At 42.2% G+C, this 25,702-nt stretch overlaps 1 protein-coding gene across 1 annotated transcript; it reads right to left on the bottom strand.

Annotated features, from left to right (window-relative positions):
• Window positions 1-1,947: 1,947 nt before the first annotated feature.
• Window positions 1,948-24,212, bottom strand: pfkla (phosphofructokinase, liver a). Its single transcript, XM_076264155.1, has 22 exons — window positions 23,988-24,212; window positions 23,358-23,431; window positions 23,010-23,087; window positions 19,822-20,011; window positions 19,015-19,180; window positions 17,187-17,231; window positions 16,643-16,751; window positions 15,019-15,114; window positions 14,647-14,739; window positions 14,114-14,239; window positions 13,622-13,686; window positions 12,862-12,925; window positions 11,854-12,000; window positions 11,089-11,159; window positions 10,331-10,418; window positions 9,904-10,056; window positions 8,435-8,599; window positions 8,171-8,232; window positions 6,820-6,931; window positions 4,601-4,700; window positions 4,189-4,294; window positions 1,948-2,722 (listed from the first exon to the last, which is right to left on the bottom strand). Exons 1-22 carry the CDS (start codon window positions 24,094-24,096, stop codon window positions 2,575-2,577), a joined length of 2,367 nt encoding a protein of 788 aa, XP_076120270.1. The 5' UTR covers window positions 24,097-24,212; the 3' UTR covers window positions 1,948-2,574.
• Between the last annotated feature and the right edge of the window lie 1,490 nt (window positions 24,213-25,702).

The following is a 25,702-nucleotide window of genomic DNA, read 5'->3' as shown; positions in this document are numbered from 1 at the left end:
TTCAATGTTTTTTTTTTCAGGAATCTCCCTACCAACATAAAGCCAGCAGCTTTCCATCCACTATTGTAATTCCTCTGGCATTACATTTCTAGTTATTGTACAATATTGTGTAATTTTGAATAGTACTGTATAGAATCTCTGCTGTAATAATTAGCTATTATCATATAATCTGACTGAAGCTGGAAGTTCTCATAGCATCAGTTGTCTACACGTTGGCAGTAAAGGCAAAGGGAAATGGAATTTAGCAGATGGTTTTATCCAAAGCAACAGGGACTCAGGTAATGTTCAGGGATAAAAATATAATGCTGTGTACGTGTGTGTGTGCATGTGTCTGTGTGTGTGTGTGTACGTGTGTGTGTGTGTGTGTGTGTGTGTCAGGATTTCCATTTGACCAGTCTGAGAGCAGGTCTGAAGAGGACTTCCAGTTCTCCTTCTCATCCAAGAGCCCCGCGCAGAACAACGCCTCTGAGGACAAGGCAGGGACCGCAGATGGATTCCCCTTCTCCTTCAACTTCGGAAATTTCTAGCCTGCTGAGATGGATTGTTGGATTGTCTGTCATTGTGCAAGAAGTGTTTCAAGATTCGTATATATATATATATATATATATATATATATATACAAACCTCATGGTTTCAATCAGCTAGCTGTGATCGTTTAAGGTGTGACAATAAAAATGCACATTAATCCAGAAGAGTTGAATTTTCCAGTTGATTTTTTTTCTTCTTTTCACCAAGTGTTAAGTCCTGGCCTGTATTGCTCTCTGTGTGTCTGTTCACAACTTTCTGTTTATCATTACGAGCCTGTTGTGTGGAGGCTGGAATCAATTAGAAAAGCCAGAAAATGTATTTTAAAAGGTTTTATCACATGTTTAACACATGCATTTGTCCCTGTTCCCTTCATTTGGTTTAAAATGTGCTAACATGTTATTTATATAAATAGCTACATACTATTATTTATTGGAAGGAAAAAAACAGCTCTGAATTGATGTCAGTTCAGTGATATTCATTGTTGACTTTATTGTTGTCTTACATTCAGATGGTAGTGTTTACACAAATACATCAATACACTTAGTATGGCATTTTACTTGAAAGATAAAACAAATAAAAATAAAATAAAAAAGGACTGGAATCAATGGCAGAATGTCTTATTACCCATGTTATGGATTCATCATAAATCACATATAGTCTTGACATTTAAGTTCTACTGAGGATACAGTATATCTTCCTATTGGAGTGCTATGACAGCATCACTAACAGTTCATTTGCCACAGCAGTCACAGACGATACCTTTTCTCTGAAAACTATTGCACATATAGAAGCAGGGGTTGGTTAACAAATATATACGCAAGGCGCTTAATATACATCAAATACGATAAAAAAAAGAAAGTTTTTTAGCTTTCCACAAATGGTTCTTAAAACGGGTGACAATCACGGCACAGCACACTAGATGTGCAATATATCATACAATAACACCTCAGTGAGGGACGCTATCAGCCACAAATATTGCATTTTGCATAAAAGCCTACGGGTTAGTGCATGGGCAAATTTGGATGACTTTGACTACACAGCTGCATCAGACGTTTGGACGCACATGTGAGAAATGTCTGTGCAGAGCATTTATAAAGCACCATATTGTAAGTACTCCAGACCACCATATTATAAGTACTTTGGACCACAGTTGAGTTGATTACTGGTGGATGTTAAAGCACGTGCCTGTCTACATCAAACGGTATTTCACAAGCAGATGCCTCTGCGCAGCATTGTGTAGGACTCCACTACCCAAGTGAGCCTTTGGTTGTTCCAGTAGTTTATAGGGAGTTATGCTCTATAGTGCAGCTCTGGTGAGAGCCAGGTGATCAGGCTTTTATTCCTGTAATAAGGTGCATGGAATGAGTAGGTTTTCAGTTGGAGTGCATTTCAAGTCCATGTCGTGTCATAGTCCGCGGAGTGTAATTTGGACGTAATGAACTGACGGTACTGAAGTACTGGCACATAGAGTTCAGACAGACACACAACAGCATCAGCATCATAGTGGTAAGCTGCCTTGATAATAACCGCTCATGATAACAGCATGGATGCCTTATACCATATCACCCCACGCCCCCACCAGTTTATATTTTAACACTGCTTTGCTTAGGTCCTCAATTGCATTAGTTTAATCCTATTCAGCCTGCCAAGCTGAATGTTTGGAGCACAAATTCACATTCAAGATTCTTCTAATCACATTGTCACACAATCTAAATCCAAGCAGATGACTAGAATAAAAAGTCAACTGATTTATCTTTGATAAGGCTTTGAGTTATCGCTGCACTAAAGGGACTAAAGCTCATTAATAACAGCCCTCTGGTGCGTTAACAGCCCTGATAGGAGTTAGGATTTGGTCCTGAAATCTGATTGGGCCCTGAGTGATTGAGTGTGTGTGGTTCAGGCACATTAACAGGTGAGACCGAGTGAGGGATGTACTAGTGAGGTGAGAGTGTTTGGATGGAGAGTAGGATGTGTGACGTGGCGAGTTGGCTAGTTGATGCTGGTCTTGTTTGTTGTTGTTTGTTTGTTTATTTGTTTTCCGTTTCCTCAGAAGCCGGTTTCTATGCTCAGAGATCTGCGGGTGACATGTTCGATCTCCCCGGTGACGTACTCGTCAAAGCTGGTCTGGTACTTGGCCAGCATCTTCAGCATGAGGCGCAGATTCAGCCACCACTCCACCTTGGGCATCCTATGTCTGCAAAAACACACAAGTCTCTCATAAGACACTCACTTAGAGAAGCGGGGCGCTGTGGGGCGAGTGGCTACAGCGTCCATGCCATGTTCGGGTCCGAGTGCCCACGAGGACCTTAAGGTTTGAATCTGACCTGCGATAATTTCCCGATCCCACCCCATCGTTCTCTCCCACTGGCTTCATGTCAATCTTCACTGTCCTATTTAAATATAGGCATATAGCCCAAAAAGTATACTGTATTTAAAAAGACACTCACTTAGAGCAGAAGTTCTCAAAGTGGGGTCCACAACCCAAAGCCAAGAGTTCTAAAAAAAACTGCTTTAAATGATGAAGTTGTGGTTTACCATCTTAAATATTCATATCAACAGATAATGACCCTTTTCACCAATAAAACAAGTAAATTGTGTCTATTTGCTCCCACCCACATTAACATTTCTCTTGAACCAGTTAACAAAGAACGTGGAGAATTGTTTGAGTCGAATGTTGTCAAGTGATGCAAAATCTATAGTTGACAAAAAACAGATCAAGTTACACACTTTCCAGAAAACATAGAATAGTGAACCTGGCCACAACTTAGAGAAACTAGAGAATACAAATGGCAATATGCTTCATTTTTTACAATTATGAGGGGGTCCTCAGGGAACCCCTAAGAAAAATTGAGTACCCATAACTTAAAGCACTCATAGTTTCTCACTATGGCTAGTCACTGGCCGTTTTTAGACAGGCATCGTACACTATTTGCACCACCCTAAAAGGCATCTTTTAAAGGAACCGTATGTAAGAAATGTATTTCAATTAATCATAAAATGGCCCAGATATGTCACTAGATATTAAGAAATCATGTTCATTTCAAATACTTATATCACTGCCAACAGTAGTCCGGCCAGGATATTGTCATTTAAAAAGTGAAGTTGCAGCTCTCAACTGATGTTTTGGTCTGATGCACCACCCTCCACTTATCTACTAATCACAAAGTCAGTAGTGTTTCGGCATCCGGGTTGGCAACCTCAAGTCAGGGGGGAGGGGGAGAGGATACACCACACTACAGTAATTTCAAAGTGATTGCAGTACCAGTTTTGGTCACAATCTTACATATGGTTTCTTTAAGTATCTGTTTTAAGTATATTTTTTGGGGCTTTTTGCATTTATTTGGACAGGACAGTGAAGACAGACAGGAAGTGAGTGGGAGAGAGAGAGATGGGGTGGGATCGGGACATGACCGCAGGTCGGATTCAAACCTGGGTCCCTGTGGGTGCTCAGACACATTCATGGTACGGGCGCTGTAGCCTGCTACGCTACAGCGCCCCCCAACAAATACCTGTTTGAACAAATTATTCTTCATCCTATCCAAACTCTACTATCTTATCTTATCCCATCCTATTCTACCACATTCTATTGCATTCTATTTGATCAAATTCTACTGCTGCCGAGTCTCTATGAATTATGCCGGAAAGATCCAAAGGACTCACTTAAAATCAGTCTGCTCCTTGAGCTCGACCACAGGAGTAAAGGACAACACCTTCCTGTTCAGTCCGATAACACACGCTGTTTCTGGGGCGTTGGCAAACACCCTCCCTGGTACACACACAAACACACACACACACACACACACACACACACACACACACACACACACACACACACACACAGAATGTGTTAGACATTAAACAGATTTAAAATGTTGCACACCTCATAGAGCATAGAGACTTATACTAAAGCAAAACATGACTAGAGCAATCTTCATTCTGAATATACAAAATATGAATTGAATGTGTTTTTTTTTTGGATTGGTGGCTGAGAATGCTGAGTTTTGGTTGGTGACTAATAGCACAGCATATGAATGGGATTCTTAATGTCCTCTATAATGAACTAAATGTTTACCTTGTCTGAAGCTTTCAACCAACTTCTCAGAGAGCCACTGCACAGCCCTCACTCCCAGCTTGGTGCCGAAGTTCCTGTCAAAGGGGGACGGCGCCCCTCCCTACAAGAGGAGGACGAGAGGAAGTCAAACAGTCTTACAGTCCTCACGCTGCCCTGAGAAATGCTGTCAAACTTGACACTGAGAGACTACCAGTTTTGCAATAAACCACTAACTGTTGTTTACTGTAATAGGGAACCTGCCTTTCAGAGAGGGGTAGTAATATTGCTCAATGGTTTAAGCTTTTAAGACTGAACAGGTGTTTGTCAGTATAAAGAAATGGAAGTGTACTAAAACCAGGGATTAAAGTGAAAAAAAATCGTTTGACTGAACTTTTTTCAGGCCATAAGTCATACGTTGTTCTTATCTACCTATAGAGATAGCACCCCTTTTGCGGTCGCGACCTATTGGTTTTTAATGTACAAAAAGATGCAAACAGCAAAGTAAAGGGAGTATTCGCCTTATTCACACGGCGGCCATTGTTTAAACCAAAACGAGGCTACAGGGTACACTTACTATATAATTAATGCCACCTACAGGTGACTGCATAACATAACAATCCTATGGTTTGTGTACCCTGTAGCCTCGTTTTAGCCGCCAATGGCCGCCATGTGAATAAGGCGAATTGAGTGTTCTTGATTGAGATTGAGTTTTCCTGATGAACAAAAATATATTTTAGTACCATCCCTGACCATTGCTGATTAGCCATTGCTGTTCTTTTCTACTGCAGCAATATTGTAGAAAGGCTTTAACACACTCTTATTTAATTACTTCAGGCCAAAAGTGTTTAAAGGGGAGATTTTTTTTCTTGTTAATATGCAATTCAACACCAAGTAAAATCTATAAAATCAAGTTGGCAAGACTTCCCATTTCCTCATCAAAGTAACGAATCAGAACATTCTAGATATTGTTCATATTTCCATTTGTTGCCTCATCCGCATTTAATGAAAACATGGTAATTTTGAGTTTTACAGACAACTCAGTTTTCCAATGAGCAGCAATACTGTGTGTGCTCATGCAGGAGGTCTGCGCATTTGATAACGACAATCTGGAGACGGTGCTTTTGTCTTCAGCAACAGATTGTATAAGGTTGACAAGACATTGCGATATGGTGAGGGACAGGTCGTGTTGCGCTATGAAAGAACATGCGTAGCCTACTTTCTAAACGTAAAAACGGTCAGCCATAGATAAACGTAGCCTACCTCTGTCGTGGTGGCTAGTTGCACCAGGAAGGGAAGATGTCCTGAAGTGCACGAACGTTAACCTTATGGCGGTCTTCTGATTGGTGGCGTGCTAAAACGTTTTCCTATTGCATCCATAAACAATTTTCTTGCAGCGAACCGCGCAAAAGCAAACCCCTGGCACTTTAATTTCTTTACACCATGGCTTGTTAGTTCTCCCCCGTTTCCAACAGCTGCCCATATCCATTTAATGTTTAACTTTTGACACCTGCCTTCCTTTAGCAACAACGCATCCATGACAGCTAGTGGCCTTGCCAAATAGACGCACACAAATCATGACGCCAATATGCGAGGTTCTGGTAGGCCTACTGGTTATGGTTTTGTGCTATAAATTAATAATATTTTATAGCAAAGTTTTAAGTTGACTATTTTAATTGTATGGTTATTTTTTGTCAACATACACTCACAACCTACTGTCGTTAAAAGTGGCATAAGCAAAATAGGCTACAAGGCTGTCTGTGCGTCACAAACAGACTGGCCCCTTCCTCAACAGTTCGCGATGATGACAGTGATATTATTATTTTTTTCACGCTCAGTCAAAATCTTCCGTCGCAAATTGTGAAAAACATTGTTGTACATGTCATAACAGATGGGATAATAAATCAATAAATAAATAAATAATATCATCAGCTGTATCTAATGTGTCACTATAATCCAACTTTTAGACCGTTATAGTCCTCCATACGTGTTCTTTGGAAAAGCAAAGGTAGTCCCCCCCCTCCTATTTTTTTTTTCTCATCGGATCTGCATCGATCTCAAATATGACATTTCTAAAATCAAATTGACGGAAATCCGTCCTATGACGGAGAACTTTAATCCTTGAGACTAAAACCACCATTTACAAGAAAGAAAAAAAAACAAATTTATAATAGCATGACTAAAACTAACCAGGAAGCGAATCGTTTCCAGAACTCCCGAGCGAGATGCAGTCCTCCACTTACCTGCTGGAGATGCCCCAGGACGTTGACTCTGCAGTCGAAGATGCCACTGCCCTCAGAGGAGTAGAGCTTGTGGATGAAGTCGGTGGTGTAGTGCTCATGGCACTTCTCATTCCTACACACAGAACAAGGCCCAGGGAGGCAACAACATCAGGCGTCTTGTGTATAAGTATATAAGTATATATACTCTTTTTGATCCCGTGAGGGAAATTTGGTCTCTGCATTTATCCCAATTCGTGAATTAGTGAAACAGACTCAGCACACATTGAACACACAGTGAGGTGAAGCACACACTAATCCCGGCGCAGTGAGCTGCCTGCACAACAGCGGCGCTCACCAGTAGGCCACAGCTGCACTTTACTGATATGGTCTCATTGTTGCTCTTCATCTTGGCCTTTCCCTGCTCTTAAGCAATAGGGCAAAAACTGCTGATTTATATTTATATTTCTCTTATACTTAAAGGAAAATTCTGGTATTTAGCACTTTGAGTCCCTTTTCTGGTTTGTTTTGGATGAACTAGAGTGGTGGACACCGAAATTTTGACGATTGGTCCTGTCTCGACTTTTCTGGCTCGTTTTGAATTGACTTTGACTACTCAGAGTGGCTGCCTACAGGCATGATCAAACATGTTCTAAAACAACACTTAATGTTTGTTTTCAAAACTGTGCAACTCACCGAGTGGTTAGTGGTGTTTGTTGATGTTCCAAAACAAGTAGCATAGCGAAATACAGTTTCTGTCGTGTTTTATTTGGCATTTTGTAAAATCCCATTGATTTCTGTTGGAAGACTCATTGCAGGTTGATATTACTCCGCCACCGTCTATGCTTCAGGCTCAAATATTGAGCGGAAGTTTATGCGCAGTTGTGAGGTGTCTGAAAAAATAGTTCCCCAATAGCAAATAAGACGACTGGAAATCATACATTGCGCCGATATTTGATTTTAATAATCAACGAACACCACTAACCACTCGGTGAGTTGAAAACGAACGTTAAGGGTTGTTTTAGGACATGTTTGAGCATGCCTGTAGGCAGCCACTCTGACTAGTCGAAGGCGATTCAAAACCACTCCACCACTCTAGTTCATCCAAAAACAAACCAAAAAAGGGACTCAAAGTGCTAAATACCGGAATTTTCCTTTAAATATAATATTTTTCTGACCATTTACCCAGATACCACTATGGCCATTTAAAGCTTTTTTCTTTTGCCTAGGTAATAAGCAAAAAGTTGTTGTGTTGGTGTGTGTGTGGAGTACTGATATTCCCTTTGCATTCAGGTTTCTGTCCCTTGTGTTTTTTGGCATCTGAGCCCCCTCCCCCCATCTGACCAGTGATACCAGATACCAGGCTCCTGTTTACCTCAGCACCAGACCTCTCTGGATGTCCTTCTTCATCTTCTCCGTCAGATGCTCGACGTTCGTCTGTCGAAGCAAGAGATAGCAGCCATTACAGAAACAGCACCACTAACTGCTCTCATCAGAGAGGGAGCAGAGACACCAGCCATTACGGAACAGCAGCACTAACTTCCCTAATCAGAAAGGAATGGTGCTGATCACAATGCTGATACTGATGATAACAACACTGACATCATTTCCTGTTTGAAGTGGGTAAGTGACAGTTCACCTTCAGATCGTGGATGTTGAAGGGATCTTCAAAGATATAGGCAGCATCAGCACCCACGGCGATGCCAGTGGTGGTTGCCAAGTAACCACAGTAACCCCCCATGGTTTCCACGACAAACACCCGTCTCTTGGTGCCAGACGCGGACTGCTTGATCATGTCGCAGCTCTGAGAGAGAGGAAAATTATTATGAAATATTTATAGGCTGGATTTTACACGCAGAGAGAGGTTTCAGGTTTCAGCAAACACACAAGATAGCATCATTTCTATACCATATACGCATTCTATACAGGTTTATATAGACTGATTCTGTTGCATACCACAACAAATCATGTGTGAAGAAAGTGTTTGCTGAAAATGCACACATTGCTGCAACCTGATTTTCTTTTTTAATGTTGTTTGCAGTTTGCTCTGTGCAGTGTGACTGTAGTAGTGGTTGAGGTTGACTGTTTGCTCTGTGCAGTGCGACTGTAGTAGTGGTTGATATTGACTGTGCAGTGCGACTGTAGTAGTGGTAGTGGTTGATGTTGACTGTTTGCTCTGTGCAGTGTGACTGTAGTAGTAGTAGTGGTTGACTGTTTGCTCTGTGCAGTGTGACTGTAGTAGTAGCAGTGGTTGATATTGACTGTGCAGTGCGACTGTAGTAGTGGTAGTGGTTGATGTTGACTGTTTGCTCTGTGCAGTGTGACTGTAGTAGTAGTAGTGGTTGACTGTTTGCTCTGTGCAGTGTGACTGTAGTAGTAGTGGTTGATGTTGACTGTTTGCTCTGTGCAGTGTGACTGTAGTAGTAGTAGTGGTTGACTGTTTGCTCTGTGCAGTGTGACTGTAGTAGTAGTAGTGGTTGACTGTTTGCCCCTTATGCAGTGTGACTGTAGTAGTAGTAGTAGTGGTTGACTGTTTGCTCTGTGCAGTGTGACTGTAGTAGTAGTAGTGGTTGACTGTTTGCTCTGTGCAGTGTGACTGTAGTAGTAGTAGTGGTTGACTGTTTGCTCTGTGCAGTGTGACTGTAGTAGTGGTTGACTGTTTGCTCTGTGCAGTGCGACTGTAGTAGTAGTAGTGGTTGACTGTTATCTCTGTGCAGTGTGACTGTAGTAGTAGTAGTGGTTGACTGTTTGCTCTGTGCAGTGTGACTGTAGTAGTAGTAGTGGTTGACTGTTATCTCTGTGCAGTGTGACTGTAGTAGTAGTAGTGGTTGACTGTTTGCTCTGTGCAGTGTGACTGTAGTAGTAGTAGTGGTTGACTGTTTGCTCTGTGCAGTGTGACTGTAGTAGTAGTAGTGGTTGACTGTTATCTCTGTGCAGTGTGACTGTAGTAGTAGTAGTGGTTGACTGTTTGCTCTGTGCAGTGTGACTGTAGTAGTAGTAGTGGTTGACTGTTTGCTCTGTGCAGTGTGACTGTAGTAGTGGTTGACTGTTTGCTCTGTGCAGTGCGACTGTAGTAGTGGTTGAGGCTGACTGTTTGCCCAGACTCACAGACATGGCAGCGTTGACGGCGGTGTCTGAGCCGAGACTGAAGTCGGTTCCCGGGACGTTGTTGCTGATGGTGGCTGGGATGATACACATGGGGATGCACAGTTCGTCATAGCGACCGCGCCCCTCAACCAGCTCCAAGATCCCCTCATATGCCTGCAAGGAGAGGATATTTAAATTTATGTTCAGATTAATCATATGCCTGCAGGGAGAGGTTATTTATATTTAAGCGTAGGAATGGTCCGTTATAAATTCAAGTCGCTGAGCTCTAGAGTCTAATTGGTTAATGAAACAGATCTTTTGAATGGCATTTCTAAGCACACACCTTCATATTTCTACAAATATTGATATGGCACAATGCAATAAACATCCCAGATTATTATCTAATTATGGTATTAATTTGATCTGTCTTGCTTTGAGCATGCCTTACCTCAAAACCTCCAACAACGAGCAATGACTGGATGTTAAACTTTTTGATGTTCTCCACCAGCTGCTCCATGCAAGTGCTTGGCAGAGTCCTGTAGGCAGAGAAAACAAAAAAACAAACTGGCTTGTTAGTGTGGTGCATAAAATGTAGGCCCCAAAATAGAAACAAAATCATTTCAAAAGACATACTGTGTGATGTTTCTTTTCTTCTTTGGGCAAGTAACCGTATAATAAGTAGGATAAATGTATAGTTCAGTGGTCAGTATAGGATAATAAATCCCTTCAGGATGTATAGTTCAGTGGTCAGTATAGGATAATAAATCCCTTCAGGATGAAGTAAAGCCCCTTCTTTTGTGCGCCAGGGTCCTGGTTGCCCTGTCAGGATGTATACGTACTTACACCTGACTGGTGGACTATAGATTATCCCTTAAATAATGCACATGTAAACATGCACATTAAAATGAGTATCTGTGTTAGTGTGTTTGTCTTGGCCAGCAGCCAGACCAACGGATACCCTGCCTCTACACCTCAGGCTTGTGTGAGTTGAGTATTCTGACACATAATGGCTGCTGTGCATCTCCCAGGTGAGTGTTCTGGTGCATAATGGCTGCCCTGCATCGCCCAGGTGAGTGTTCTGGTGCATAATGGCTGCTGTGCATCGCCCAGGTTAATGAGGTTCCCCCTTCACTATAAAGCGCTTTGGTTGCCCTGATAAAGCGCTACACTATATAAATGCCAGTTGCTGTTGTTGTTGCTTCTTACCTTTTCGTGCCCAGTATTGAGCCCCCTTGGCCTATCCAGCCTGCCACGTCATGCCACTCTATTTCAGACACCTGCAGACGCAGTACAGGGTTCATCATACCACATATTTACAAAGCTACTCACAAAACTGGACAAGAAGTGACATTAGTGACCATTTCAACATGATGAGAAATATAACAAGGGATATTCCTAAAATACTTTAGTTCTTTAGTTATCATTGTTGGATAAAGCAGTTTACTAGTGGAGGTAGAGACAAGAGCATGACGACACTACTGCTGAAGAAACACTTTGTGTAATTCTGAGGTTTTGGGCCTTGTTGCAATATCGGTTTCATCACCATCTGCTGTCCTCGCTCCTGTTTTGGTCAGTACACTACCTCCTCTCTTGAGGACTCTGAAGTGCCATCTTTTCATCTTAACTTATCCTGTGGTATACTGGTGTTGTGTTGTGTATGTAATATGATTGCTCTTCACAAACAATCAAAATATATTTAGATTGAGCACATCTGCAAATTAATATATATAAAGAACCTGGAGAAGAATGGCTGAGAGAGTATAAACTGAACTGGGACGATGCAGTGATTAAGAGCGAATGAATGAATACATCTACGTAGGAATGAATGTACACCTGGATAATGTACACATGTATACCTCCAACCAAAAGAATACAACTAATAAAGAGAAATAAGCAGAATACACTGTACTGTACATACGCTATAAAAACTTTAAGCATAATGAAGTCTAAAGAGGTGAGGTGTGTTTGTACCTGTCCATTGGCGAGTCCGTAGAAGCCGTCGCTGATGGTGTAGACGCGGTGTCCCTGGGCCAAAGCCACTCTGACGGCCGAGCGCACCGCGGCGTTCATGCCCGCGGCCGGAGCGCCGACGTTCAGGATCGCCATCGAGTAGCTACTCTGTGGGCACAGGAACTATTTGTTTAGTTCAGAGGAACTAAAAGAACTTAATTATACTAAACTAACTTCATCTGGTTCAGGCTAACCCAGTTTTATTTGCAGTGTCATATATCTGGAGATGTTGTTCTGTTAATCATGGGAAATAGCTACACCAGTGAGCATCAGCCTACACTACACTTTTGTCATTTTCAAAATGGAGATAATCCCAAAGACACAGCTTTCAACCCTTCAAGAAAGTGTGGCAGTTAAAGATTGTCCAAGAGAGGGCTCTTAGAATAAACCCTGACCAGCCTGCCTGAAGTAGGCAACATGAGATGCTAGGAATGCTGGGAAAGTACTTTAGAAATTTTAGATTACTAATTACCCAAGTAAAAATGTACTAATTTAGCAATTTTAATTACTCCATCAAAGTAACATTGTAATCATATTATATCTGATTACTTTACTTTATCATTGATTGGCAGATGGATAGGCAGTGGAAATTCAAAGACCAATTCAAAATCATGCTCAGAAACAACTTGATCAAACATTCTGACAAATTAATGGAGTTGCATAGCAACAGAATGGATGTAACCCCTTTGTAAATCACCAATATTTTGATTAGTGACTATTTTTTGTAACTGTAACAAATTACAATGGCAGATTATTTTGCAATTTAATTACGAAACCTGTAAATAATTAATTTTAGAGGGTTTGTGTGACTTGACTTACTTTACTTCCAGTAGTCCCCTAAGCAGTTGAGAGTGAAAGTTAGTGTACTAGATAATTATCAGCATACTTCAGTATGTATGTAGCTAGTTGTATTAGTATTGCATAATCTATCTATCGATGGATGGAGATGCGCATTTGTGGACGACCTACCTTGTCTTGGGCTGGTTTCTGGTGAGCAAGTAGCTTGTAAATATTCCAGTTGTGCTCGAAGCTCCTGCCAATAACAAGCCATGGTTTCAGTAAAGAAATCACAGAGCCAAAGACAGATGAGATAAAACCACAAAGCACAAATTAAATTGCACATACTAACTGTGAACATGAAACGAAGACTCTATTCCATCATAATTTTTTTTTTTTTAAACTAATATTCACCTTTGCGAATACTGCAGAAAGCAGCAGTCACTGGCAGTGGCTAAAATAAACATATTCATCTACTGATCTTCTATTGGCTAACCATGAGACACACACTAAGGTCTGACCAGCCTGTGGTGGCTCTGGCTCCACTGAGGGGGATCTTGTGATTATAAGGCCCAAACACCTCATAGTATTGAGGAACACACCTGAAGATGTGTCCTAATGGCAGCAACAGCTAGTGGTCACCTACAAGATCTCCAGTAATTGTAGAGCTGAACTTTCAGGAATTGTAACACCCTGTAGCAGCCAATAATGTAATAACCGCCAATAACGTAATGATTTTGACCTTTTTCAGTGTAATAAAGTGGAAAGTGTAATAACTTGCCAGTAACAAAATACAATTTCTAAACCAATAACATCATTAATGTTTGGCAATAATACACTAGCTGGTTGTTACGTTATTGGCAGTCCTACAAATTTAACCTATTCCCCAGGGTTTACGCTAGTTCCTGTCTGGTTATAGGTCTAGTGACCTGTTAGACCGGTGGGCCCTCACCTGCCTCTCAGCTGAATGGTTTCATCAAACCGCTTCTCATTCATGGACTTCTGGACTTCTTTAGTCTGGAAACACACACACAGACACACAGAGACACACACACACACACACACATTTCATGTTACACATTTACTGCACATTTATTACTGATGTGATATTCACATTTACATTTACAATGTTATATAACAGTAAATGCATTATATTCCGTGTTTACCACTGCAGGTAGTAAACATTGAAAGTAAAATGAGACTTTCACTGGAAGAATCTCTACTTGCATATCTATTTGCTTCCAAATAAATCTTGAGGTAAATATAGGGCTGGTTTCCTGTACATGGATTAAGCCATTAAAGCCTCTTTTTTCAGAGGAAATCTTTCATAAAGTTCTCTTTTCGTGCAGGACTAAGCTTAATTCATGTACAGGAGCCCATCCGTTAAACGTAGGGTGGAGAGCAGAGGTTGGTCCTGTCTCTATCATCTGACCGGTGCACTCACCATCTCCACACACTCCATCAGGGGGAGCCTGGTTGCCTGGTTACCCGACAGGCCGATGACACAGGCTGGGGTGTCGGGCGTAGCCTCCATCAGCGCTATCACTGCCTCCACCCCCAGCCTACTGCTCTGGGGAGGGCAAGAGAACATGGCGGGGGGAGGGAAAGCAAGGCAAGGCAAGTTTATTTTTGTAGTACAGTTCTTGCTTTGCAAATGAGCAGATAAAAGACCATTGAAAAATAAGAAAGTACAATGATAAAATGAATAAAACAACAGTAAAAAGGAAGCTAAAAATAAACAGAACTATAATCAAATGTGCCATTGCTTCTCAGGTGAATGGGCCATTGTTTGAATAATACGGTCCTATTTAGGTCCTCTGAGGTTATTTAAATGACCTTCTCCGAAATAACCTGTAAAAGTTCTCCTAAGAAGTTTGGAAGGTTTTTAACCTTTGCCTTATGAACCCTTAAGGATTCCATGTAGTACTTTACTTCTGGGAACTGCAGTGTAAAAGGTGTCAGTGACTGATGACTTACTAAAACTCTGTCGAAGGCGGACGGTGTGCCTCCCCTCTGGACGTGTCCCAGCACGGTCACTCTGGTGTCATAAGCCAGCCTCTTCACAATCAACTACATACAGAGATAGAGAGAGAGAGAGAGAGAGAGAGAGGGAGAGAGAGAGAGAGAGAAAGAAGAGAGAGAGAGAGAGAGGCATCATAGTCATTCTAGCAAAAGCACATACAGTACAATATTCTAAGTTTATTTATTATTTGTTTTGTTCCAGATTTGTTACAAAACACAAATTGTTGTAATCATTACTGAGGACAGAGAGGTGTTTACTGGAAAAGGCATAGGATATGAATATGGACATATTTTGGAAATGCTGTATTTCCAGAAGCAGGTACCCACGTCTTTGACATAGTTGGATGAGATGGGCTCTCCGGACGCTGAGATGGCCCCTTCAGCCATGATGATGATGTTGAGCCTGGAGCCTTTACTGCGGCTCTGCACAAGACACCAGGAGAAGAGGTCAGAACACACACACACACACACCCCTACCACACACTCAATGCATAGCTGCACTAGGAGAAGAGGTCAGAACACCCCCCCCCCCCCCACCCACCACACACCCAATGCAGAGATGCACCAGGCGCAGAGCTAAAAATGTCTTTAGTGATATGAGACTGGTGCAGGTCATTCTTCCACCCTGCTGTGCGCAAGCTGTTGAAACAGCAAATAAACCTGCACCCAACTGACTGCCCATTGGTGTCTTGGGTTTTAAAACAGGGCCCAGATTCATCTATGTGGCTGGTCTAGTGGGCTCAGGCCTTTGATTCTGTGAAGCACTGTTAGCCTATCGTAGCATAATTCACTGGACGTGGGTTAGACCAGTTAGTCTATAGTTCTCGTTTAGCTATACAGTAGGCTAACTATAGGCTAACTGGTCTAGGGTTACTGGACAGGGTTATTGCACGCACAGAGAAGAGAGGGTGTGTATCCTCTTACCTATCTCTGAGCTAGACAGCAAATAAACAAATTTCCCAAAAAGCTGGCGTGTTCCTTAAAGGTGCCATGTGTAATGTCCGCCAAAAAATCAATTCATACTCCACATTCCATAAAAGATGGGGGCAGTATACCTCCAGAAAGTGAGTTGGTCCACCCTAGAGTAACAACCGAGAAACGTGTATTGCAGTTTGGCTGGTGGTTATGTTGCCCGCATACCGCCTCCCATGGCCGAAACTGGTATTATGACACCTGTCGGGCTGTGGCTAGTAATTTAGCATGCTAATTCAGGTTGATATCTCTGCAGCACTATACCTTGTCATTTTTTTAATGACATCATCACCCTTATTTCTTCTCATTCTTTTGATGCATCTAGCTCATTTTTTGGATATTTTTACCTCAATTCTTACACATGGCACCTTTAAAGACAATGTAAATTGTTGTAATGACACAATAAAAATTACTAATACTGAATTGAATTGGATCTAACACAGCGGTCTAGAAGTAAAACCTCCATCAAAAGGTAGATGTTAAACGTGGAGAGTCACATATGTGCCTGCGCAGTAAACATACCAGACCGGATATGAAACTAGAGAATGTGCCATTTTGGAGAGTGACTTAAATTGATGTTACACACACTGCAGTGGAAAACATGCAGTAGATGTGTGTATCTGGTTCAACTCTGGTCAGACCACCGGGGGAATCAACAATGACATTTTAACCTCCATGTCATGTCAACTCAACTGTTCCCATCGTTAAGCAGAAATGGAAATTAAACAGTGAACTAAAGATACACTAGAATTTAAAAAAAAAGGCATACAGACGCATTTATATCTGCTAATGTATATTCACATGCTTACAATCCACAGGCACAAAGATGTTTCAAAATGTAATTTTATGAAACTATGAGATGCCAATAACTGAAATCCTGCTTTGTCTGTGGGAGTATTGAATACAGGGGTACGCCTGTGATTGGCTTGTCTCTGGAGGTTTGAGGGTCACTGTGGGGCAGAGGATGCCCAGGTCTGACCTGCTCCAGCCGAGCGCACATGAGGTCCTCCCAGTTCTCCTCAGGTGGAGATTCAGGAATGAAGAGCCAGTCGGCACCTGAGGCCAATGCAGACACCAGAGCCAAGTACCTGAACAGGGAAGGACAGGTGAGTCAGTAGACATGTCTTATTATTCACATTTATTCATTCTGGTCACGGACAGGATATGGATAATGGATCCGACCACAGAAGTACAAGAATTTAAACCTTTAATATATATATATATATATATATATATATATATATATATATATATATATATATATATATATATAATGTTTCAAATCCCACAAAGTCCTATAAAATATCTCAGCATAATTGCCAGAATACACTTTTTCTTCATTTTCATATACATCTTAAACATTAAGATAACTGTGTCAGTGAGTGGATTTGTGTAAATCATTTTCCAGAGCGAAGAAGTGTGTATGCATTCAGTCAGTGTGTGTGTGTGTGTGTGTGTGTGTGTGTGTGCATGTGTCTGTGTGTGTGTGTGTGTGTGTGTGTGCACGTATGTGCATGACTCACCCACAATGTCTTCCCATGACCTCCAGCACGAATGCTCGCTGGTGGCTGTCAAGACAGAACATGTCCAGAGGTCAGACAGGAAACAGCATACGGCAGCCATCAGCAAGCACTTAACAGCTATCAGCATTCTGCCCACGCGATATCAGCACTCCACCGTTTCCTCGAATTACAGTAGGTTTTTAGGTTACATTCTCACTGACCACTTACAGTAGGTTTCTAGGTTACATTCTCACTGACCACTTCTCATGCTGAATTCAGAATTCAGTTTGCTGAACTGAGTTTCACCACATAGCTGCCTTAAACTGTATGTGTTGTGCCACTCATATCCTCATAGCTGACAAATACCACTGCCATTCAACTGATAACTCCTCCCACGCACCTCACACATTTACTTAAGCACATTCCACCGCATGTTGCACAATTGCCCAGCGCCAGTGCCACCCAGCCAGAAAACCATAAAGAGGGATATCTGTGGCTCTCACTGCACAGAGCAGCCATTAAGGGACTGGAGACTGAAGTGCAATGTTATGTCTTATCACTGGCTTTGGTTTGTACAATATGAAGCAACCAGTCAAGTGAATGATCTGTCTAAAGAGATTATTTGTAACCCTGCGTGGCCTATAGAAAACTCAAGGACAAATCCAACACAATCTGGCTTTGTGTCAGGGATTTGAATTCTCTTGAAATGAATCACAAAGATGCTTTCCCGTGAACGGCACTAGATTAAAGATTAGATTAAACACTGTTGGATCTGATCTCTGTTTATTGCCCCTACCAGGATGGCATGTTGTTGGTGTAGTTAGTCCGTCCATCTGTCAGTGTGTCTGTCTACGTGCAAGGTTACAGGAAAACTACTCGCCAAATGTCCATTACACTTGATGGAAAGGTGTAGTATGGTCCAGAGGCAAACCCATAACATTTTGAAGCAGGCTCATAGGCCAGTAGTAGCAACTTAGTTTCACTTTCACAAAGAGTGTCAAAGCAATGAAATGCATTTCTTAGACTGTTTCCCCAAGATTGTTAGCCTAGAAATCTAGACTAAATTACAGTTGTTGCCAGGGCTAGTCTAGCAACTCTCTGTTGTGAGCTCGAAAAATTAAACTTCTATCAGGCCAATCAAATCGTGTATAGAGTCGTTAGGCGGGCTTAACATAATAATTGATGGCAGAGTTGCAACGGTTTGGCTTGAATTCCCTGCTACTTGAAGACAAATAAGATAATGTTGCTGTTGGCGAACAGTGTGACACGAGTTAAGCTTTTATTAAGTTGGCAAAGGTTTGAACTAGCCAACTAGCTCCACTGGTGGGAAACGCATGGGACTCATAACACTGTCCTATTGCGTGCAGAGAGAATTTGAAAGACAACCGATTATCCCGCCCCCTCGGACTGAGCACTGCGAACGGTGAGTGCCCAGACCCTACATTTCAATGTGGGTCTGGCTCGTCAGGCTACAAGATTGTGCCTTTGGAGTTCATACTAGTGACATGGAGTTGATGAATTAACAGTGTGGCCATTTCATACCAAACTGGTTGCCTAAAGGTGAAGGTACATCTTATGATTATTATAGGACAGTGTGGGCCAATTACACACTGATATAAGTTTGACTTGCATTGGCTTGCACAGAGCACACTCTCTGAGTGCCCATCCAGTTTTAAAAGGTTTCCCATTAAAGTCGGACTTCCAGTCCAGAAAGGTTTCCCATCAGATGGGGATTTCCTACAGCTACTGTATATATAGTCAACATCTAAACAGAGCTCCAGTGAGAGAGGAAGACGTCAGTGCTTTCTGATCTCTCAATTCTCTGTGTGTGTGTGTGTGTGTGTGTCACCTCTGTGCCGTGGTGGTGATAGCATCCACGATCTCCATGATGCGATGCAGGGCGGAGTCAACGCCGATGGTCATGTCCGTCCCACAGAAGTCGTTATCGATGGAGCCCACTAGGCCCACGATGTTCAGGAGGTTATACTGCTTAGCTGTGGCGTCCGAGATCCTGTCTGATTAGAAAAAAAAGGCATCAGGTTATTGGGTTTCCACAGAACTTATATACCCAAGTTTTTCAGAAAGATTTCAGTAGTTACACAACAACAACAAATCATCAACCCATCACCTGAGCTATTTGGCCATCTTGTTATTTAAAGTCTCAAGAGTCAACATTGCTCACACAACCAAAACAATGAAATGCATATGAATGAAAACGGCTGCAGAAAAGGAGAGGAGTCGGTATGGGCAGTGGAGTGAAGAAGGAGTCTGTTTACGTTTGGGAGTCACTCTCATGTTGATTGCTGTGCATTCTTCTACCCTCGTTCCTAATACATTTACATTTATGCATTTAGCAGATGCTTTTATCCAGTGCGACTTACATAATGGGGAATAACATTCAAGCTACAATGCAGATGGGACCTTAGATAACAATAAATACTACAATGCAGAGGAGACCTTAGATAACAATAAATACTACAATGCAGATGGGACCTTAGATAACAATAAATACTACAACAATAAATACTACAACACAGAGGAGACCTTAGATAACAATTATTACAACAATAGTATAGTAATAAAATAAGCCTTGACCATGAAAATGTTCCAAGTAAATCTGGACATGTTGTGAAAATAGAGCGCAAGCTCCCGGTACCTTTCTGCACCAGCTCCGCCAGCAGACCGGTCCACTCGTTGCGGAAGATGTTGGCCCCGGTGAGGCTGCCGTCACCTCCGCACACGCACAGGTTGGTGATGCCGCGCTTCACCAGGTTGAAGGCTGCCGACAGCCGGCCCTCACGGGTGGTGAAGGCCTTGCAGCGCGCGCTCCCGATCACCGTACCGCCCTGCACGCGCAGAAACACAAAACAGGTACAAGTTAGAATAGGGTCAACAGTCATTTGGAGATTTATAGGGCTCTGGAATAGAACAGAAAAAAATGGAATTACACTCTATTGAATTGCTCTATTGCTCTATTGAATACAGAATGGAAGAGAGTAGAGTAGAATAGAATATTATTAACTTCAAGAAGAACTGAAGAGTTTGGTTCCAAAATGCTATATATCCATTTTTAAAAACATTAAAAAGTCAGGCTATTTAATCAATCTAATTGCTGTTTTGTTGTTTTGATTGAGTAAAGATAAATCAAATAACAATACCCAATTACAGTTTTACTGAAATTACTTGCAAAACAAAATGTAAAAAAATGATTTATTTATTGTGGATATAGCGTTTTGGTACCAAACTCTTCAGCTATTATTTACTTTAAATATGACTAAACAAGAGTGTACATGTAGCATTGCTGCACACATAATACTAAAAGTGCACTAGGAACCTGTAATGCGAAATAGACTAGACTAGTTCAGACCAGTTCCGGTGTACTGAGACCCCTAAAAAAGCCTCACTGCTATTTTTAGTGCATCACATTGCATTTAGCCCTTCTCCAGTTAAATGTCCTTTTCTAGATGCTGGTAGCGCAGGCTGAATCAATTAAATCAACAAGGGCCGCAAGCAGTAATCGATGACGCTTGTGCATACATTATCAACATGCACATCACTGATGCGTTATCAATACGAAGGTCAGCACAGAGCCGGTGGACGCACACTGAAATAGCCCTTTTAATGGCCTGCTCACTGCACCGTCCCAGCTAGAGCGAGCAGGGAGCCTGGGCTGCTGAAACAGGGTGTGAGTAATCTCTACAAGGAGTGTTTACAGATTATAGTTATTTTCTCTTGTTTAGATTATAACATTTTGGCCTCCATTACCAATCAGGGAATGCAATTCTGCAGGCTATTTGTTTAACAGCATACATTTCACAATGCAACAGGAAGCAATGAAAGCCCTTCCATTTAAACAAAGTGCATTTTCAGTAACACTTTGTAAATGGCCACAGCAAGGTGAGACTAATATGGCAGCATTGGCAGAAGCAAGAGACACTTTTGATAGAAAGGCAGAGTTCAGTGTGGAATTGATCAAAAAGCAGTACAAAACTATGAACACCATATTAATATATCCATGAACTATGGACAATAACCCTGATGATCTATGAGTAGAAGACTAGTATACAGACATTATGGGACACAGCACATACATACGGCACTAAGAGAGACTACTGTACATAATGAAAACTACACAAGCTTTGGGTTTTGCTGGAGCACGTATAAGGATATGGTTGTGGAAAAAGCAGGTAAGGCACCTAAAACTTGGGACTACATCACAGGATAGGCCTACTTGAACACATCATTCATTTTAACCACTGACACTGAGAATAATGGGAGCATGTTATTGGACAAACAAATGTTGTCCCATAGCAAATGTTATGGGACAAACCACATGCATACGGGACGAGGCGAGACCACATCAACACACTTAGTGAAAACTACACAAGGTTTGGGTTGCGGACGAAGCAGGTAAGGCACCTAAAACTTTGGGCTACATCACAGGATAGGCCTACTTACACATCACACACTTCAAAATCACTGAGAACAACGGGAGCCATTAGTCCAGTTAGCTTCGGAACGTCAAACGCAGCGCAAACCAATCTTGCATGGAGGTTCCGTCATGAGTAGTTGTGCTAGTGCCGCTTGAGACTACGGTAGAGAACTAGGGTTACACACATGCACAGGCCACCTTACCGGCTGCTCATCTCAACTGGGAACAGGAGGAGGAGAGGAGAGGAGACGCAGAGAGGAGAGAAAAAGGTGAGGAGAGAGAGTAATGGATTCAGAACCAGAACTATGAGAACTGGAACCTTGCTGGACACCTGTGACCTGCAATTGTAGAGAACTAAGAATAAAGAGCCCATGACAATAAAACAGATCTTTAATTGGACATAATTCTACTCCATACCTATCTGGGGCGCGTTTCCCAAAAGCATAGTTGCTAACTAAGTTAGCAACTTTGTTGGTTGCAATTCAATTTTCCATTGCCAATTTCCCAAGTTGAAAACAGGTTAGCAACTATGGTTTTGGGAAACACACCCCTGTCCGGCAACAGATCTAATGTTAGGAAAGAATGTCTCAAATGCCAGCAGCATCCTGTTGAAATCCTGACAACATGACATCCTGCATGCTGATATGTTGTCACATAGTTGTAAGTGTGAAATGCTTCCTGACAGTGTAGAGAACATGCCTGAGTCATGTCATCTCTTATACTTATTGGAACATTAATGTCATTAATGGTTAATTTACTGTGTCTGGACTGTGTCTACTGAGTCCACACTTGTCCATCAGGGGGGTCAACAAGGGCCGGTGGAATGGTGCAGTATGATGTGCCTAGATCAAGATATGTCCGTTTTTTGTCATATGATGATATTGCAGGGTCTGTATTCACTAGTAAAGCCACCATCTAACCATCATGACCTATGTGGCTGGGGGTGTTAGGGGTATAACCAGATAAGTCTGAGGAGTAAATGGCGAATAGTAAACGGACTGCATTTATATAGCGCTTTTCCACTCCTCTGAGCACTCAAAACGCTGTGCAACGGCGGACCTCCCACAGAACAACCTAATGGCACATGTCTCAGAGATCAGAAGACCAACCCTTCCTGTGTAGTGTACTCTGCTTGGAGGAATTGATGAGACAACAAGAACACATGTTTCAGCTCCAACGAATTGTTAACTTGTAAGGATACGAGATTGTGATTATGCAATCTATACTTGTCTCTGTTGACTGATCCTGCATGTTAATTAACAGCTGGTGCCAGTCGTAGTGGCTGTGTCTGTAAGTGTGTGTGTGTGTGTGTGTGTGTGTGAGTGTGTGTGTGTGTCTCTCACTTTGTGTATTTACATCTATGTATGTGTGTGTGTGTGTGTGTGTGTGTGTGTGTGTGTGTGTGTCCTTACCAGTTGGATGATGTTGGTTACACTGTGCCAGTTAGCCAGTTTGATGTTATCTCCTCCATCTACCAGACCTTGGTAGCCCTGCAGGACATCAATGCACTATGCTTTAGAGGAGCCCGTAACAGATCATAATATGACTTTATGGAAGTATAATAAAACACATGTAACAACAGCCAAACTCCTGAGAGAAGTTAGTGTTATTGAAGCTGTTCTTAAAATGATGTATTCTGCTCATACCGCTGGGTCATGAAATCTTGGGTCATAACTATGATGATGCGGTTGCGAACAGTGAGGTGCATTGCTATGGCAAATGAAACAAATGCTGGTGTATGTTTTGGGGAAGAAATATACCTCATGCACGAGATAGACCTTGGCCCCAACATATATACCCATCCTGGTCACAGCACGGACTGCAGCATTCATGCCTATGGGGATCAAAAAGGGACAGAGTAGCCTATTACATTCATTTGTACCAGCGTAGTGACACTTAATAGTTTTAGCGACATAATCGTCGTGGGATTATTTCTTCAAGCACCCTGGGGTTACACCAGATCCTGACAACTAGCGCGTACAAGGAAACACGCCCATCTACGTAGGTCTTGGTATGTGCAGCGCTATAGGTTGATTCCAGACACAACACATTAATGTTAACCATGACCTTGTACATGTGTGGGCTACTTGTGGCACGAGACAGTAACCTATAGGCCTACAAATCGAAACACGTCTGTCACAAACAGTGTATTGCTAAACAATGCTTCAATGATTCATTTCCTGTTTCACGTGAAAACACTCTACTGTTACACAACTTTAGCAACGATGCTTGATTAATGCTTGATTTTGTTCACAGTAGGGTAGGCTAAACATCAACAGTATTAAAACTCGCGCACACGTGTTGCTCAAACAACATGTTAGTAACCTCATCATTAGCTTGCCTCACGTCCATATAGGCTACTGTACAGTATAGCCTGCCTGCCTGCCTACCTTGGGCATCTCCGCCACTTGTCAATACTGCAATGGCTCGACCAGACCCCGACATCTTCAATTTTTCGAGGACTACAGAAGTCATCCTGCTGATACGCGGGTTCGACATTTGTCTGCACTGTCAAGCCGCCACTCAGAGAAACAACAGTAGAGTACAGAGTGTTTTTCTGCAGGCGCTCTGTAACATACGCAGAAACAGCAGCAACTACTGGAGCTTCGGGTCACCTTCCTACAGTGGGAGCGTCACCTTGGCTCCTCCCAGTTCTGTCGTAACAACATGACTGCGTGTGCTCTCTCCAAATCTGTTATGTCTGCCCTGACTCTCTGTAAGTATAAAAACCATGAAGAGCATCTGCCTGTTTTTTTTCTTCTTCGTATGGGATATGTAATTTAATGTAAAAAATAAACTCAACATTACAGATTGCAGAAATATTTTGGACTCATTTTAAATATTCTGTAAAGTATGCATGCAATCTGTGTAACGTTTACAAACTGTGTATGCTCTTTGAGCAAGCCTGCACTATGCACCATTAGCCTTCTGGTCGTCCTTATTTCAAACAATTACCCTACAATATAAGGTTTGTGGACTTTGAACAAAGGTGCCAATATAGAGGGCCCATTAAACCCTTCACCTCATCTACTACCTCAGACACACTGTCCATAGGAGTCAAGCACCACTGAATTGGTCCACAAAAATGGTCATTGTGGCGCTCAAGGTGTATATTTTTTAAAGGTTTATACCAAAGTGCAAAGTGTTCTCTCATTATCTCACAACTGCCTTCTTAGGTAACACAACACTAAGGCATAGCCTATTCCTGTATCTTCTTGTCACATGTAGCCTACAGAATGCATTAGTGTGTGCGTGTGTGTGTATGTGTGTGTGTGTAGAAGCAGAAGAAACACAAAGAGAAGCGTGCAGTTTGGTACAGTACAGCAGTGTTTATTCCATGCAGTTGTTTGCTTTGATTTCACTTCAGCCCCCTCCCCCCATTGCACTGTACACTGGCTAATACAGGAAACTGTCAGGATTGGTTGATCATTACGCCATTCAAGAAAAAAAATACAGGCGAAGGGGGGAAAAGGCGGGGCATAAGTGAAGAAAGACAGACATGGAAGAGGGAGAGACATAAACCAGGAGGAAGAAATGGGGTTTCAACAGATTAAAATGGCATTCTGCACACAGTCAGTTACTATTAACAGAACCGTTTAGGGGGGAAAAAGAAGCAATTGTAATATGGAATATCCAAGAGAATGAGAATATGATGAAACAGAAAGAAAGATAGAGAGAGAGAGAGAGAGAGAGAATCACCCGTTGGCTGAGGTGTTGGCAGATGTCTATAGCCTGACAGTGTGGTACTTCCTCTTGCTCAGATAGCCGCCGGCTTGCAACCGGATTTGGCCCAGCTGCCAGCCGGATCCACAGCGCCAGCTTCTCCTAGGAGTCGGTCTTTCTCTGCTTGTAAAAGTCTACGCACTAAAACACTACCAATCTCAACCTACCACTAGAGCTGAATACATGTTTGCAACCTGGCAATCGTGACCAGAGTCCAGATTACACCAGTGTGTGTGTGTGTGTGTGTGTGTGTGTGATTAGGAACTAACACTGTATCCTGGATGTGTTTTGGCATCGTGCCAGTGAAGTGCCTGCGTTTAAAGCAGACCCTCCTGTCTGTCTGCGGAGCGGTCTGATACTATATAAGGTGGTACACGGACAA

This window comes from Alosa pseudoharengus, unplaced genomic scaffold (assembly GCF_046254945.1).
Source record: "Alosa pseudoharengus isolate Yale_2024_CS ecotype anadromous, Long Island Sound unplaced genomic scaffold, YU_APseudo_1.1 YU_APseudo_1.1_scf_3, whole genome shotgun sequence".
NCBI classification, from domain to species: domain Eukaryota; kingdom Metazoa; phylum Chordata; class Actinopteri; order Clupeiformes; family Clupeidae; genus Alosa; species Alosa pseudoharengus.
Note: the sequence above shows the minus strand (reverse complement) of the source record. Positions and strands in the feature narration are given on the sequence as shown.